Raw genomic sequence first — 17769 nt, 5'->3', positions numbered from 1 at the left:
CAGGTCATCATCCCAGGGTCCTGGAATCAAGCCCCGTGCCAGGCTTTCTGCTCAGCGGGGAGCCTGCTTCTCCCTCTCCCTCTGCTGCTCCTCCTCCTGCTTGTGTGCGCTCTCTCTTTCTCTGTCAAATAAATAAATACATCTTAAAAAAAATGCCTAACCCTGAGCCCCGGCCTCTGTCTCTGCTGTGGACTTTGCAATGATGCACGTTTTCTTTCCTGGCAAGTGTTTGGGGTGTGTGGGCAAGTGGGGGCTGACACGCACACAGATGCCACTTCCCATCATGTGGAGCTTGCCACAAAGGTATACATGACTGCAAGAACCTCTGACTCATGAGCCGGGCATCCGCCATCCGGTTGCGCTCCTGGGCACTGCTCCAGAGGCTGAGCTTCTAGAACTGGCTGGCACTGCTCGTACCATCCATATGGAGCTGGAGTTGTGGTGAACCAGGGATGTGGCTTAATGATTAGGTAGGCCTTCCTTTCTCTCTCTCGTCACTATAACGAGACCCTTTAGGTTCCCAACCTGAGCCCAGGACTGGGGGCAGACAGGATTCACGGGAGGGGAAGGCAGGGGAGGGTAGCTCTGATGGTAATGCAGGGAGGTGACTGGACATCATCCAGGACAAAGAGGAGATAATAAAGACAAGCATGAGCAATGAGCACTTTTCCAAGGAAAGAGATGAGTAGATACCCACACCGCAAGTGGGGCAGGGGCACCTCTGAACTGAAAGCAGACTGACCATATCAGTGCCACAGTAAAGCAAACCCTGAATATTTCTACTTATTTGCTCTTTTGGAAAAAAAATGTGGTGAAATATCTGTAACATAAAATGCACCATTTTAGCCAATTTAAGTGTGCACTTTGGTGGCACTGAGTACATTTACACTGTTATGCAGCCATCCAGCGCTGAGCGTCTCTAGGGCCTCAGCATCATTGCAAACTTTTTCCCTTCCCCCAGCCCCAAGTAATCTCGATTTTCCTTTCTGTCTCTATGAATTTGCCTATTCTAGGCACTTATATCAGAGGAATAACACAATATTTGTCCTTTTGTTTCTGGCTTATTTCACATAATGTTTTCAAGGTTCATCCATGTCATCACACGTATCCTTAATTGATTTGGATAGTGTTAAAATGATTTAAACATTAAAAGAAACAACAGCAACAAAAGGATACTTTTAAAGATAAAACTGTGACCCAGCCGGCTCAGTTGGTGGAGCATGCGACTCTGGATCTCGGGGTTATGAGTTCGAGCCCCACGTTGAGTGTGGAGATTACTTAAAAATAAAATTAAAAAAAAATTTTTTTAATATGAATAAAGATAAAATTGTGCATTTTTGCCACTTGTAACCCAAGGGTCTAACTTAAAAAAAGAAAAAAGAAGGATGACAAGAATTCCTGTGGAAGATTCCACAGAACAGCAACAGTCAGATGTTGCTCAGGGCCCCACATCTACACAGTAACCATACGGACAGTACCACACACTCTCTACCAGTATTTACAATCATTAATCTGAGCTTCAGCTTTGTTGATTAGAACGCTCTTGTTTTGGGGTGCTTGGGTCGCTCAGTCGGTTAAGTGTCTGCCTTCGGCTCAGGTCATGATCTCAGGGTCGTGGGATCGAGTCCCACATCCGGCTCCCTGCTCAGCAGGGAGTCTGCCCCTCCCTCTCCCTCTGCTGCTCCCCCTGCTTGTGCTCGCTCTGTCTCTCTCAAATAAATAAATAAATAAATAAATAAATAAATAAATAAATAGAATGAGTGAATTACACGTGAAGTTCCTGTTTTTCTCTGACGTTTCACGATGGTTTTTGAGGTGGAATGGAGAATATAACGCTGCACACCTTCACCTTGGCTCAGTACACCTACACTGCCCTGTCTGCTCTCCGGTACCCCAGTGGAGCCCCCGTCGTGCGGATTTACAGCGACTCTGAGTTCAGCAGCCCGGAGGTGCAGGGTCCGGTCATCAATTTTAATGTGCTCGACCCCAGTGGGAACATCATTGGTTATTCCCAGGTGGGTCTCCTCAGCACCTCGCACCCTCGTTCACAGCAGGAATGCTGTCCTCTGGCACTCTGCCGCCTTCTGAGCCCTGAAATGTGCAGTGCGGGCCCCCGGGTGCTTGCGGCAGCTGTGTGAAGGGCAGCCCGGGCCTGGGTGGAGGGGCCCCGGCCCTTCCTTAGAGGTGCCGAACTCTCCTTTCCATGCCGTTCTGACAGGTGTGGCTGTTTTGTCTACCAGCCCTCCTTTTCCAGCCAGAAATGGTCAATTTCAAGTGCGAGGAGAGAGGGGCAGAGTCTTTGATCACAGTGCAAGGGGACAGCTGACAGCTTGCCAGCAAGGGAAGGCACCCTAAAGAGTGTAGACAGAAAAGCAGTGTAGACAGAATAGTACTTCTCAGGTCATGTTGTGTCTATTCAGCAGGGTGTCCCCAGTGATACATCAGACCGGATCATGGCATCACACAAAACGTGGGCCAGTTACCACCATGTATTTGCATGTGGCTTAGAATTCAGAACTCCTTTCTTTCTTTTTTTTTTTTTTAAAGATTTTATTTATTTATTCGACAGAGATAGAGACAGCCAGTGAGAGAGGGAACACAAGCAGGGGGAGTGGGAGAGGAAGAAGCAGACTCCTAGCGGAGGAGCCTGATGTGGGGCTCGATCCCATAACGCCGGGATCACGCCCTGAGCTGAAGGCAGACACTTAACCTCTGTGCCAACCAGGCACCCCAGAACTCCTTTCTGACAAGTAGAAACAATGTCCTTAGTATCACAAAAACCCTTATTTCTGCCATAGCTCATGCATATTATGAGTTTAAAGGATGTAGTAGTTTGGTAAAGTAGTTTGTGCAAGTGTACTCTTTGTAGCTATTTTCCCATGAAAACAGGACAAATAGTGGAGATTGGGAACTGCTTGGGTCCTTGCCATAGCTGAGTAAGCCGGTCACTGTTTAGTCCACTAAAATGTCCAGAGTCATATCAAGCACTCAGACATCTTGGTAGATGGTTCCCCGATGGGGTGTCACAGACTGGTAGGGATGGGGGGCCGAGGCCTTTCCCAGAGCTTGGGTTCCTAGAGCAAATCTGTGAGGAACAGGTTCAATGGTCAGATAAGTTTGGGTGAAGGTGCTCATCTTCCCTTGAAAGCTACAATCCCTATTCACCTTTGTTAAATGCAGAATTTCTCAAACAAAATCCATTTCTCAAGGAAACATATCCCCCCCCCCCCTCTTCCTCAACAGCCATAAACTATCAAAGGAACAAAGTTGAGAAATACGCTTCTGGGGATATGTCGATTCTTACTGGTATCTGGGAGTGGACACTCTACAATCTGAGGTTGTCTCTTGGGTAGGCTTACTGTGCACACCCCACCCCCCCGACCCAGTAAGACGCTGACAGCCTGACGCCACAAAGAACCCTGCGATTTTAAAGGCTTTAGGAGGATGGTGGAAAATGCACCAGGAGGAAACGTTTTGCCTTCTTAAATACATTATTCTGGGTGACTGGTAAAGTAAGTCTCATTCTTGGACCTAAGTAAGTTTGTATATCCTGCGAGGTGTGGAGGAGGACAGACAGGTGACCATGAAGTATGCTGTGGCAGGCAGAGCAGGGAAGGAATGCCTCATTTGGCCAGAGAAGCCTCAAAGAGAAGATCCCCAGGGTGGGGGCGGGGGGAGACACCTGTCTAGGTGTCCCGCTGACTTCACTAGGACTCTTACTCCCCGAGGCCGGACCCAGGACAAGTTTCTCCCTCTGTGTGTTTGTAGAGGGAGCTCGTCACATGATTGATGAGTGGCTTCCATGACTGAGGCATGGCCAGCTGTGCTGCTGGCTCAGGAGGGCCCAGCCCGGCTCCTTCCTGGTGTGGGAATTCCATAGGGACACTGGTGGCCTTCAGAAAGATCAGATGGTTTCATGGCCGGTTGGGCTCTCTTTTCAGGAGATTTCAAAAGAATCTATGAATCTTTTCAAAGAAGTTAGCTTTCCTTAAGAAGCTTTGGGGTTCCTGTTTGTGATATCCAGTCCCCCTAATTCCATTCTCCCCTCTGTGGACGTCACTCTACTCAGTGGTTACGTTGTGGGCTCAGATTCTGACTGCCTTTTGTTGGCTTTGTGAGCTTGGGCAAGTTAGTGGAAACTCTCCAAGTGTCCATGAAACGGGGATAGCAAGGTACCCTGCTGATAGTGTTGCTGTGAGGATTAAATGAGACACGCTCTAGAACACCTGAGCGCGGGGCCAGTAGGAAGCGAGTGCTCAGTAAACACCGAGGTGAAGGCACCTGGGAGGGAAGGCTCCCGTGCTGCACTGTGGTCAGGCTGCTTTCTCGCTGTCCCCGGATGCTGTGCTCCTCCTGCCGCCGAAACCAAATCCTTCACCTGGCCGGGTGCGGGCTGGGATCCCACGGGGCTCAAGGTGAGAGGGTACCGCCTCATGACGGGAATTAGGAGGAACGCCCAAACAGCCTGCTGTACCCACATCCTCTTCTAGGTGGGGGCCTTCTCTCTTTTTGAATCTTGGTGGATTTGTGACTCACTGATAACCAGGAGAATGCCACAGAAGGCGACGCTGCGTGGCAGAAAAGGCAATGCCACATCAGCAGTATTCCTTGGGACATCCACTTTTGGGCCCCAAGTTACCATGTAAGAAGGTCTATCCTGAGGCTTGCCATGCTGTGAGGAAGCCAAGCCACGTGGAGAGGCCAAGCACAGTCCCTCTGGTGGCTGTCCTGTTTTGAGCCCTCCTGGCTGGGAGGCCAGACACACACACACATAAGTGAGTCTCCAATGATTCTTATTCCCAGACACCACGTCACTCCCAGCCTTGGAGTCTTCCCAGCTGAGAATTGGGAAATCATGGAAAAGAGTCAAGCATCTCTTCTGTGCTCTTTCCGAATTCCTGACCTACAGTAGCTGTGAGCACAAAAAAATGGTTATTATTTTGTTCCACCACGTTTGGTGGCTTGTTTCACAGCAGTGGTAACTGGGATGGTGAATGTGGGGTGTGTGTGGGGGGGCTGGGTACAGGAGACTTCTAATTCCAGTTGGCAGGGGTTGGAGTGGGGTAATGAGGGAGCTTCCCTAGCAGCTGCCCTTTGAATGGAGGCCACCTGACTCTGGAGATGGAGTTGGCCAGACCCAGTGGTGCTGCCAGGTCTCAGCTCTGAGAGCCAGGGAATGCCTGAATTTCATTAGCAGGTCTCCACGTCATTGAGCTGTTGCCCAGGGTAAAGGAGCAGAGTTGTTTTCCTGACCACCCAGAGAATGGCTTCTTCTCACTCTGACAGTCCAGGGGAGACAGCTAACGTGAAGACAGCCATGGTCTCACCAGTGTGGGAGGCGCCATTGCCGTGCGCAGCCTGGCCGTGTGGTGACCTGTGTCTGCAGAGAGGGCCGTACTGCTTCTGGCTGCCTTTGGCCACCCCACAGTGTGGATTCCCAGGGAGCAAACCTTCAAAGGTTTGCCCAGCTGGGCAAACTATTTTCCTGAACTCAGTTAGGTGACTCCCCTGAGTTTAGCGGAGTCACCCGGGCTGAGGACCCTCAACGGGCTCCCAGACACTTGGGAAAATGGAGCCTTTGGCCCACAGCCGTAGCAACCGGGCAAATATCCCCCTTGTTAGCTCCCCCTTTGAGCCTTGAGTGAACGCAGATTGCTTCCCAGAGCCTTCAGGAGACAGGAAAGAGCCTTGGAACTTCTGGATTGAATGGCAATTCTGTGATTCAACTCAAACTAAGGGATTTTACGGAAAGCAAATTGATAAGACACAGTGTCAACACAGTACTGTTTGTGGCCCAGGCTGTGAGCCCAGACAGGGCGGCTCTGAGTGGTAACTCAGCTGGGGACTGCTCTGTGATCAACCCTGGGGGGAAGATGCCAAGGAGCTGTCCTGCATCCTGGCCCCTCAGATTTTATTCTTGTGACTCTCCCTTGGAGCATGTGGGTTCTTTGAAGAAAAAAATAACTAGTTTATTATTTTTTAAAAATTGAGATATATCGACATATAATATTGTATTCGTTTTAGGTGTATGCATAATTATTTGATATATGTATATAATGCAAAATGATTACTACAGTAAGTCTAGTTAATATCCATCACCACACATAGTTAATTTTTTTCTTGTGATGACAACTTTGAAGATTTACTCTCCTAGCAACTTTCAAATACATATAACACAGGATTGTTAGAGTCACCATGCTGTACATTACATCCCTAAAACTTCTTTATCTTAAAACTAGAAGTTTGTACCTTTTGACTGCCTTTACCCATTTGCCCCCTGCCACTGACAGCCACCAATCTGTTCTCTGGATCTGTGAGTTTGATTTTTTTTTTTTGGTTCCACATATGAATGATATCATATAGTATTTATCTTTCTATGTCTGACTTATTGCACTTAGCATCGTGTCCCCAAGTTCCTTGTCACAAATGATAGGAATTCCTTGTTTTATGACTGAAAAATATTCCTCTGTGTGTGTGTGTGTGTGTGTGTGTGTGTACCAATTTTCTTTATCCATTCATCCTTCGATGGATACTTAAGTTGTTTCCATGTCTTGGCTATTGTAAATAATGCTGTGATGAACATGGGGGTGCATGTATCATTTCAAGAGGGTATTTTCATTTTCTTCGGATACTCAGAAGTGGATCGCTGATCATATGGTAGTTCTATTTTTAGTTTTTTGGGGACCTTTCATACTGTTTTCCGTAGTGGCTGCAGCAATGTACATTCCCACCAACAGTGCACAAGGGTTCCCTTTTTCTACATTGTTTCCAACACTTGTTATTTCTTGTTTTCTTAATAATAGCCATTATAATAGGTGTGGGTGATATCTCATTGTTGCTTTGATTTGTATTTCCCTGATGATGAGTGATGGTGAATATCTTTTCATGTACCTCTTGGCCATTTGTATGTCTTCTTTGGAAAAATGTCTATTCAAATCTTCTGTCCATTTTTAATAGTATTGTTTGTTGAAATATGAGCTCCTAACTTGGAGTTCGGCCTGAATTTGATATTTTCGGTTTTCTCAGGCATACATTATAGTCCTTTATTTATCAGTGACATTTTATAAAATGTGTTTAGTAAACCCATGATAGATCATGGCACTTGGGAGCAAAATTCCCAGCTCAGATTTTCATTTTATTGATAGGAAAGGGAGGCCCGCATTTTGGTCTGAAGCTCTCTCCCAGGAAGTCAGAGCGAACTGGACATCCTTAACACTGGTTTCATGTCATATTGAACCCGCAGGTGGATAAAATGGCCAGTCTTTATAACATCCACCTGCGAACTGGCTGCTTCTGCAACACTGGGGCCTGCCAGCGGCACCTGGGGCTAAGCGACGAGATGGTCAAGAAGCATCTTGAGGTTGGTAATGCTGGTTGTCTCCAATGGTGGCCTCTCCGACCACCTTGGAGGCTGGTCTCATGTCTGGGGTCAGAGATCCCAACCAACCATGAACTGGATTTTACTTAAAAAGAGAGAGGAAGGCCTGGCACAGAAACAAATGCAGTTTTAGATAGAATATTTGATCCTGTGGAGTATTGTGACCCCAACTTGCTGGGGGACTGACCTGGGTTCAGCACTGGGGCAGGTAGATGGCATTAGCAGTGACTGATACCGGGCAGCCCCACTTGGAGAGGCTTGGGGACCTCTCGCCTTTATTTCTCCACCTCCCAGCAGGAGCACCCAGCCTGCCTTTGGCTTTTGTAGTGGCCTCGGCTGGTCATTCACAGAGGGAGCATCTCTGTCTTGCCTTCTTGTCAAAGGGCAGCTCTCAGGGATGCAGCCCTCCCTTTGGTTCTGAGAGAGGCTCAAAGCAGCGACCAGCCTGTGTTTCTCCAGCCTCAGCCCAGGGGAGACCAAGAAGCTGACCCATCACGCTGCTGAAATGTTGGTCTGTCTTGATATGTCTGTGGGTTGGCATGGTGTGCGGCTCTGGGTAAATGCCTTCCATGCAGTATTTCTTCTAAACTTTTTGATGATCCATTGAGACTGGTATTGAGTACAGCGAGGTTCACAAGGGAGTCCTTGCGCTTAGGATAGCATGGCTCGGGCACACAGCGCACGTGACTGTGGCAGTTCCTTGTCCTGGATAAAGTTTCTTCAAAATGATTTCTAATTTATCCATGAGGAATGAGTCACTCTGGCTGACTTATTTCGCTTTTATTCTAGGCTGGTCATGTCTGCGGAGACAATGTGGACCTCATAGATGGGCAGCCTACAGGGTCTGTGAGGATTTCCTTTGGATATATGTCTACACTTGAGGATGCCCAGGCCTTTCTCACGTTCATTATAGCAATGCAGCTGCACCAGTCTGATGGCCAGCCTCTCCCTCAGACCACCCCTGGGGAGGCTGGAGCCCCGGCAGAGAGTGAGGCTCAGGACGCCGGGCCTGCCACCGTGGACAGATGCAGTTCCTCCCCTCAGGAAGACGCTCCCACAGCCTCTGGGGTTTGCAACGACTTGCCTAGTGCTGTGGATACAGTGGGTTCGTGCCCACTTCCGCTGATGGCCGCCGGGACCCAGCAGGTCCCTTCAGAGAAAGCAGCAGGAGTGCTGGATGGGGGCGTTGGGCCACATGTCATCACCAACCTTTACCTCTACCCGATCAAATCCTGTGCTGCGTTTGAGGTAAGCGTGTTCATGGCGGTACACAGACTGCTTTTTGTTGTTGTTTATTTTATGATTTTTTTTGATAAAGTGAAGAAAAAGGACAGAAGGTAAAGCAAAGCATGCAGAAAATCAAAATCATATTCAGAGTATTGTGACATATGAAGGGTCGTTCTCATTCTGCCTTTCTTGGTTTGAGCTGACTTTTGAACATGGCTCCTCTTAGGGCTACGCCTGAGAAGATCCTGTTCTGAATGGGGAACACCTAGCTACTCTTAATAATTACGGATACGGTTTTCACCAAGTGCGTGTGCTGGTTCCCTGCTGAAGCATTTTACATGCTTTGTTTCGTTCCATCCTTAAAACAATCATACGAGGTACATGGTAATATCACCCCCATTTTGTAGATGTGGAGGGCTATTGAGGTTAAGTACTTTGCCCCGTAATCAATAAGAGGAAAGATTTGAACGCGGGTCTGCTGACTCCTTGGGTCAATGCTTTTATGTGACTTGTTCTACTCATCCTTCTCTATGGGTATGACCTATTATGTCTTGAAATGTGCCAGCCTGGTGGTTACCTGAGCTGGGAGCCTGGGGTGCCCGCCTTGGCTGGCCATCCAGCCCTGACACCCCTGCGGTGGCCAAACTGCGGCTATCTTCTTATGCTCTGTGTGTGTCCCAAGTCCCAGGCAAAGGTCCCAGACCCCTGAGCCTCTGGAATAACAGGCTGTTTGGTTCCTGGTCAGACATACCACGGCCAGCGCTGTTTGTGGCCTGCCTTGCAGGGTGGTCCTATGGGAGCCTGTCCTCCAGGCTGAGACCATAACAAGCAAGTTCACTTTCACTTCCTAATGGAGGAAGATGAGGAGTCCATGTTTCCCTTGTGTGTGAGGACTCGTATTTTCACGGACTGGTCGTGTTCCATAGGATAGCCACATAGCACAGATATCCCGGGCAGGAATTAGTGTCCCATTTTACAGAGTAGGACACTGATATTCAGTAAGGTTTGCTAAAGGTCTTCTATCCATCTGCTCATTCAAAAACTGCATGCCACGGACCTGCTGCCTGCCAGCACTTGGGCCAGCACCCGGTATACATTGATGAACAAAATGGAAAAGGTTCCTTCCCTCAGAGAATGCAATATCTCAGAGGGGACAGACACAAGACCAAGGACCACCCAAGTGAATAGAATCACCCTGGTGATAGGAACCACGAAGGCAAGAAGTGGGGTGCACCAGACAGAATTCTGCTGGATGGCTGTTTGAGTCCATTCAGGCTGCTATAGCAAAGTGCCATCAACTGTGTGGCTTATACACAACAAAAATGTATTTCCCCTGGTTGTGGAGGCTGCAAGTCCAAGATCAAGGCGCTGGCAGATTCGAAGTCCAGTGAGGGCTCACTTCCTGGTTCACAGACAGCATCTTCTCACTGTGTCCTCGGGGCAAAGGGGCGAGGGAGCTCTCTGGGGCCTCTTTTATAAGATCTTCAATCACATTCATGACAGCTCCACCCTCATGACCTAGTCACCTCCCAAAGGCCCCCGAGCCCCCAATGCAAGGGTATTATCTGAGGTTTCCTTATGATTTCTGTATTTTTGGCAGGAATTCCATAAGAGAGGTACTATGCTTTCTCAGTGCATCCCAGAAGGAGACACACTCTGTTCATTTGTCCCAGTGCTGGTGACATAAACTATCATCATTTGCTTAAGATGGGGTCTGCCAGGTTTCTCTACTATAAAATTCATTAATTAGTAATTCATCAGTATTTTGTGGAGAGATATTTTGAGGATATGTAAATATCCTGTTCCTTGTCAAACTTTTATTTACTGGATTTAGCATCTATTGATGACTTTTGCCTAAATCAATGATTGGGATGATGATTGCAAAATGGTAATTTAAGAAATTCCGTCATTCTTTTTAGATTTATTGGTTGGTATTCTATTGTAGGATAGAGCTTCTCTTCTTCCATGTTTACTCATTAATTCTTCTCTGTCTCTTTTTGTATCTGCATGGACTCACGGATTCTGATTTTGCTCAAAAGGTTTCAACCCATCATTACCAGTATTTATTTTGATGCTTAAATTGCTGCAGACTTCGCCACTGGGAGCTCCTTCAAGTTAACTACTGTGTCCTTTTGATATGTCCCTGTAATTCCATGAGCATTTCCTTACTTTCTGGTATAATAATGTGTTCTAGGCTCATTCTATATGTTCCCTGCCTGAGAAACGGAATAGGTCATTTCATCAAAGGCACCGCACTTCTTACATCAGAGAATGATACTGAGAAACAAATACTTGGTCGCCAGGTCTGATCCTTGTTCTTGCTACTATGCCCTCTGAGTGTACAGAGCTTAGGAATATTTGCTGCTGTGACAGATTATCATAAACTTTTAACAGGACTCATCTGATTAGTTTGGGCCCACCTGGATAATCCAGGAAGATCTCCCCATTGTAGGGTCCTCAACTTTAATTGCACCTTCAAGTCTCTTTTGCCTAATTCCAGGGATTAGGATGTGGACCTGTTTAGGAGGACCCTTATTCTGTCCACAACATATGTGTACGTGTTGAGACTTTGGGATACTCTGCATACATGTGTGCATACACACATCTGTATTTCTATATCTATCTATCTATCTATCTATCTATCTATCTATCTATCTATCTATCTATCTAACATCTATCTTTATCAGCTAGCCATGCTCCTGATTTCCCACTAACACCTCCTCTTTCAATCCAGTACCACGTTGTTTATTCTTTCTATGCCCCTTTCCATACTCGTAACTCCTGTGAGAAACCTGGCTTCTGTATCTTCACCAGATACTTATTTGCTCAACTCCTCCTTCTGGAACCAAACCCCCGTTTCAACAGCTGAAGGCTCAGCCCCACACATGCCAGTTTCCCCCTCCCTCAGGAAGAAGAAAGGAGGAAAGGGGAGGCCAGCACATTACATTTTTAGATGGCAAATTAAAAGATAGAAAATTATAGACCTCTCTCAACAAATAGGTGAAGAACTGTGAGGAGTCTGAGGTTTGCCCTCCTTGTAAGCTAACCCGCGAGCCTGTCACAGTGTTCTCGATGCTGGCTAAAGACACGAGACTCCTGGGTCAGAGACAAAGGGCTTTATTAGTGACAGAACAGCAGGCAGCATGAGCTTCATGTTTGTGTTGCTTCCCTGTGCCCCCCAAGTCCCAAGAGGGGTTACAGAGGGGCCCAGGTGGGTGCTGTGTACATGGCTGAGGAACCCCTCACTTAGGGAACTGTACTCATAATGGGATGTGAGCAAACATGCCATGCTCAGGAGGAAGACATGATATATTGGACTGGGAGCAAACCTGCTCTACCCAGAAGCTTGTATTCACTGTGTTTATTTGTATTCGCTATACAAACATACTCATGATGGTAGTTTGCAACAAAAAGGCACTTAGTGCTTCTGCTCCTTACAACAGACGTGCAGAAACAAGAGACCGTGAAGATCGTCTCCCAGTAATACATTGTCTTCTAAAAAGTTATTTGTAATTCAAAACACGTTTTCCTATAGAAATAATAATGGTGATTTCTGGGCTTTCCTATAGAAATAATAATTAATAATAAAGAAATAAATAAGAAATAATGATGGTGGTTTCTGGGCTTACCTGTAAAGACTTATAGAGACCATAATATTGCGGAGCTTGAGTGTTGGACCAACAGAAGCAACTATAGTCTGTGGGGAGACTATTTGATATGAGAAAAGTTGAAGGGAGAGGTAAAGGGATTAACATCTATGGATCATCTGATATATTTTAGTTGCTTTACATTTTAGATTTCATTTTAGCTTTTAGCCAATACAATGAGAAATGATAATAATGTCCATCCTACATGTGACAAAGCCAAGACTCAGGAAGGTTAGGAAGTTGTTCAAAGCTAATAGCACTTGAGATAGGATTTAAACCCAGTGGTCTCTCAGTCTCCAGAGTGCCCCTACCCCTCATCACACGATATTTCCACTTCCTGAATACAGGGCTCGCTCCACTTGAGGTGAAGTTCACCTTGACATTCTCCCTCCCTGAGTTCTCTGCCCTCCCCCTGTGCCCTGCAGCTCCTCTCCACTTCCATGGTGCCTCAGTCTTCCCTGAGGTCCCTTACTGGAAGACCCACCCCAAAATGCCCCTTAATTAAAAATTGTTTCCCACTCTTCATCACCCGCTATTGAAGTTTTCAGGTTCTTTGGGTAGCTGAATTGAATGCTCAGAGGAAAACAATTGGATGAAATTGATTCACAGTTCAAGAATGATTGTCTCTTAACTATTTCAAAAGCATTTTTTTCTCCTTTGCCTATGCTTTTCTTCCATGGAATGCTGGTTCCAGAAGAGCCTTCACTGATGGGGCTACGGTACATGTGCTGTCGCGTGCAATGCTGTTAGCAGCTAAGCCGTGAACAAAACTCTTCCGAAGACCTGGCCATGCTTCATTGAAATGTTATTAGTTTTTCCCTAATTCCCTTTTTCTGTTCCAGGATCTCATCCCAGATGTCATATTATATTTAGCGGTTATGTCTCCTTAGGCTTCTGTGGGCTGTACCGGTTTCTCAGACTTTCCTTGTTCTTGATGACCTTGACAGTTTTGAGGAGTACTGGTCAGGTATTTTTTAGCATGTCCCTCAATTTGGGTTTGTCTGATGTCTTTCTCATGATTAGACTGGGGTTATGGGTTTTTTGGGGGAGGAGGACCACAGAGGCAAAGGGCTATTCTCATCATATCAAATATCATATATCATATTGTATCATATCATATCATATCATATCATACCATAGTGCATACTATCAACATGACTTATCACTATTGATGTTAATTAACCCTGATCATCTTGTTGAGAGAATATTTACCAGGTTTTTTCACTATAAAGTTTCTCCTCCACTCCCTTTCCATACTGAACTTTGGAAGTAAGTCAGTAAGTGCAGCCTACATGTAAGGGGTTGGGGGTTATACTCCTTCTTGGGGGGGGCATCTACATCAATTATTTGAGGTTCTTCTATATGGAGAGCTAACTTCTCTTATTTATATATTTGGGTATTTATTTATTATTTATTCCATCACGTATTTATTTCAGTATTGACTCATGAATATGTATTTTATATGTTGGGTTATAAGACAATAGTAATACATCATTGTTCTTATTTTTGCTCAAATTGTTCCAGTTTTGGCCAGTGGGCATGCTTTCAGCTGACTCCTGCACCCTTTTGACATACTCCCATCATTTTGTTTTTTGAGTATTTCCTTACTTTTCTATCACCACCAGATGCTCCTGACCCAGCCCTAGAATCAACCATTTCTCCAGTTCTTTCTTATTGGAGAATGGTATTAGAAGGCAAGAGCTATCTGGGCAGTGGGTGTAATTTACATTTTAATTTTGTAGAAATACGAAGAATTCAGGAAAACTTGTACACTTCAAGTGGATCAACTCAGTGACCATGCCAGGATAGCCACAGTTTGTGCGAGAAATATGTCTGTAGCATGAGGGTATGCCTGCACAGCATTTAGCACTGTGGAAGGATATAGAGAAAGTGAGAGTGATGGAAGTCTGCGGGGAGGGGAGCTTCGAGATGGGGTGGAGTGGAGACTTACTTTCCATGCACACTCTTGTGTTTTCTGAATATTGCTCCATGCACACACATTACCCATTTAAAAGACAGGTTGAAGACGAGAAGGGCAGAAGTGGAGTTGGAGGGTGAATGGAAGGTATCTCGCTCTCGCACTGTCTCCTTTGCATCGTCTTCTTTGCTTTACTTTCTTTTCTTCCTTCATGTCTTCCTTCCAGAGTATGTGCTGAATTCATGAAGTCTGTCTGTACCTGTGCAATAATGCAAAGACCATTTTTGAGGAGCCCTGCCCTAAAATGCACTTACCTTTTTGTTTAGGTGACCAAGTGGCCTCTAGGAAATCAAGGGCTGCTGTATGACCGGAGCTGGATGGTTGTGAACCACAACGGTGTGTGCCTGAGTCAGAAGCAGGAGCCCCGGCTCTGCCTGATCCAGCCCTTCATTGACCTGCAGCAAAAGGTCATGGTCATCAAAGCCAAAGGTGTGAAAACTGGGTTCATTTTCACAAATCAACTGTCAAGAGTAGTTTTTATACTCCTATGAAACTAAAACAATTGGTTTTCCTCTACAAATACTAAAATAATCCTAAAGTAAGTGAAATGTTGTCTAAGAGACAACACAAAGTTCTTGCTCCTTCTGTTTTGAGAAATTCCTAGAGAGAGGTAAAGATCTGACAATTCACTCAGGAAATAAAGATGTACAAAATGTGAAATTATAGGTTTTTTCACTTACCTTCCCTTTATTTCAGTCACTTGTCATAGTACATACTCAAGGTTTAATTCTTCCTTGTTGATTTTTTGTTATGAACTATCTAACATATACAGAAGTATAGATCAGCTCTGTCCAATGGAACTTTATGTGTTGATGGAAATGTTCAGTGTCTATATTGTCCAAGTTGGTAGCCATTGCTTACATGTGGCTATTGAGGGAAGTGTGCAGGTCAGTCATTTTTTTGTATATTCATGAGGTTGTGCAACCATCACCACAATCAACTTTAGAACACTTTCATCGCCATAAAAGAGAAACTTCATACCCATTAGTAGTCACTTCCCATCGCCAGCCTCATCCCTGGTCCTTGGCAACCACTAATCAAATTTCTGTTTCTATGGATTTGCCTATTCTGGATGTTTTGTGTAAATGGAATCACGTGGTATGTGACTGGCTTCTTTCACTTAACACTATGTTTTCCGAGGGTCATCCATATTGTTGAATAATATTCCATTGCATGGATATACCATTTTGAAAATCCATTTAGTAGTTGATGGATATTTAGATTGTCTCCACTTTTTGGCTATTAGAAATCATGCTGCTGTGAACATTTGTGTACAAGTTTTCATGTGGCCATATGTTTTCCATTCTCTTGGGTACATACCTAGGAGTAGAATTGCTGGGTCACGTGGGAACTCTATGTTTAGTGTTTCCAAGGTGGCTGGCTGCATCACCATTTTACATTCCCACCAGCAATGCACAGAGGTTCTAATTTCTCCACGTCCTCAATACCTGTTATTTTCTGTTGTTGTTTTTCAATAGTCCTTGTAGTGGGTGTGTAGTGGTACCTCTCCAGCTTTGATTTGCATTTCCTTTAGAACTAATGATGCTGACTATCTTTTCTTGGGTTTATTGGTCATCTGTCTATCTTCTTCAGAAAAATATCTATTCAAATTCTTTGCTTATTTATTTTTGAATTATTGAGTTGTAAGAGTCCATTCTATATTCTGTATACAAGTCCCTTTTCAGATCTATGATTTTCAAATATTTTCTCCCATTGTGGAGGTTTTTTTTCATCTTTCTGAAGGCTCCATTTTACTTTTAGTCTGTCTGCCTGTATCGCGATATTTAAAGTGAGTTTCCTGTATCCAGAATAGAGTTGGCTCACGCTCTTTAATCCACTTTGACAATCTCTGTATTTTTATTGGTGTGCCCTCTTGGGATTTTGATTGTAAAATCACATATTTTGTAGTCATATATTTGCAATCATATTTTGATTATAATACCATATATTAATTTCAAAAGAATTTGTATCATATAGTATTGAGTCTTTTATTTCTAATAGTGTCTCTTTCCTTTTAGGACTTCTTTTATTGCTCCAAATTTTAATATTTTCCAGAAACTTTTACACCTTTTTTTGCTATGTAAATTTTTTTTTAATTAATGAATGAATGTATTTATTTTTGAGAGGGAGAAAGAGAGAGAGAGAGAACACAGCGTGGAGCCTGATGTGGGGCTCAATTTCACAACTCTGAGATCATGACTGGAGCCAAAATCAAGAGTCAGACATTTAAGCAACTGACCTGCCCAGGTGCCCTGCTATGTAATAGTTTGTTGGAATATTTTTAATACCATTTAATGCACATAGAGACACTATTGATTTTTGTATATAATGTTTTCCCCTTTACTTTTTCTGAATTCCTATTAGTTTTATTAGTCAATCTGAAGATTTTCTTTCACACATTCTGTGTAAATTGTCATATCATCTTCTAATAATAATAGTTTCATATCTTTCTTTCTAATTTTTATTACTCTTCTTTCTTTTTCTTATCTTACTGCATTGTCTTAGCCTGCTTGTATAATGGTGAAGCAGTGATGGAAGATATCTTTCTTTGTTACTGATCTGAATAGAATGCTTTTAAAGTTTCAAAAATAAGAATGATGCTTACTGTAGGTTTTTGATAGATTTGTTTTACCAAGCTGAAATAGTTCTTTTCTTATTTAGCCATATGATGACTAATGGTCTATTCTTATTGAATGCTTTTCCTGCATCTCTTGGTTATCATATTTTTTTCTTATAGTCTATTATTGTGATGTCTTATGTTAGTAGACTGTCTAGTAATAAATTGTCCTTGGACTCTTGGGGGGAAACACTACTTGGCAATGATTCTTTGATACATTGATGGATTTGGTTTGCTAATATTTCGTTTAGTATTTTTGTACCTATTTATTAGTGAAATTGATACATCACCTTCTTTTACTGTGCTTTTCTTATTTAAGTTCAGGTATCCAGGATATTAACATACAAAAAGAATTGAGTAGATTGCTTCTCTTTCTTTCTATTCTCTGAGGCATAAAAATATATATCATGATTATGTAGGGTTTATCCCACAATGCGAGGAATGGGAGAGAGAAAGAAAACAAATATCTGATATTTTGCACTCCAAATTAGCAGCACTCTGTGAAGCCATGTGGTGTCCCCTCCTACCATGTATCAGATATTCTGCTCACTCGCAGGGAACTCCCACATTGTGGGTGGAGTAAGGGCATCTTTTGGCAATGCATGACAACACAAATTGAATAATAAACAGTAAAACAAGACATTATAATGGTTTCATGCGTGTGACTCGTCACTCCCAAAGATTCTAGCCATCTTGAGTCCAGACATCAGGCTCTTTTATTTCTCTGCGTCTCTGAGCCGAGCACAGGACTTAGTGCATATGGAAAGAACTCACTCCCCATGAACTTTTTGGGGGCCCTTGAATTCAATTCATGGTTGGACCCCAGATTTTGTTGCCTTAACCAGAGGCCTGCAATGACCTTTAGAAGGCAACTGAGGGCCAAAGACCCTGGATTTATTTAGAGCCTCGTGTAAGGATAGAA

General features: G+C 44.3%; 1 protein-coding gene across 1 annotated transcript in view; it reads left to right on the top strand.

The window, feature by feature from the left end:
* The window catches only part of MOCOS (molybdenum cofactor sulfurase), a 50514-nt gene that overhangs the window by 14888 nt on the left and 17857 nt on the right, over nt 1–17769 (top strand). Inside the window, exons 6-9 of the mRNA XM_026496203.4 lie at nt 1816–2015; nt 7244–7360; nt 8168–8626; nt 14497–14659. Of these exons, the coding sequence (XP_026351988.2) occupies nt 1816–2015; nt 7244–7360; nt 8168–8626; nt 14497–14659 (939 nt within the window). The remainder of the gene's footprint in view (nt 1–1815; nt 2016–7243; nt 7361–8167; nt 8627–14496; nt 14660–17769) is intronic.

Source organism: Ursus arctos, unplaced genomic scaffold (assembly GCF_023065955.2).
Source record: "Ursus arctos isolate Adak ecotype North America unplaced genomic scaffold, UrsArc2.0 scaffold_17, whole genome shotgun sequence".
Classification (NCBI taxonomy): Eukaryota; Metazoa; Chordata; class Mammalia; order Carnivora; family Ursidae; genus Ursus; species Ursus arctos.
The sequence above is the reverse complement of the archived record's forward strand: the minus strand, read 5'-3'. Positions and strand labels throughout refer to the sequence as shown.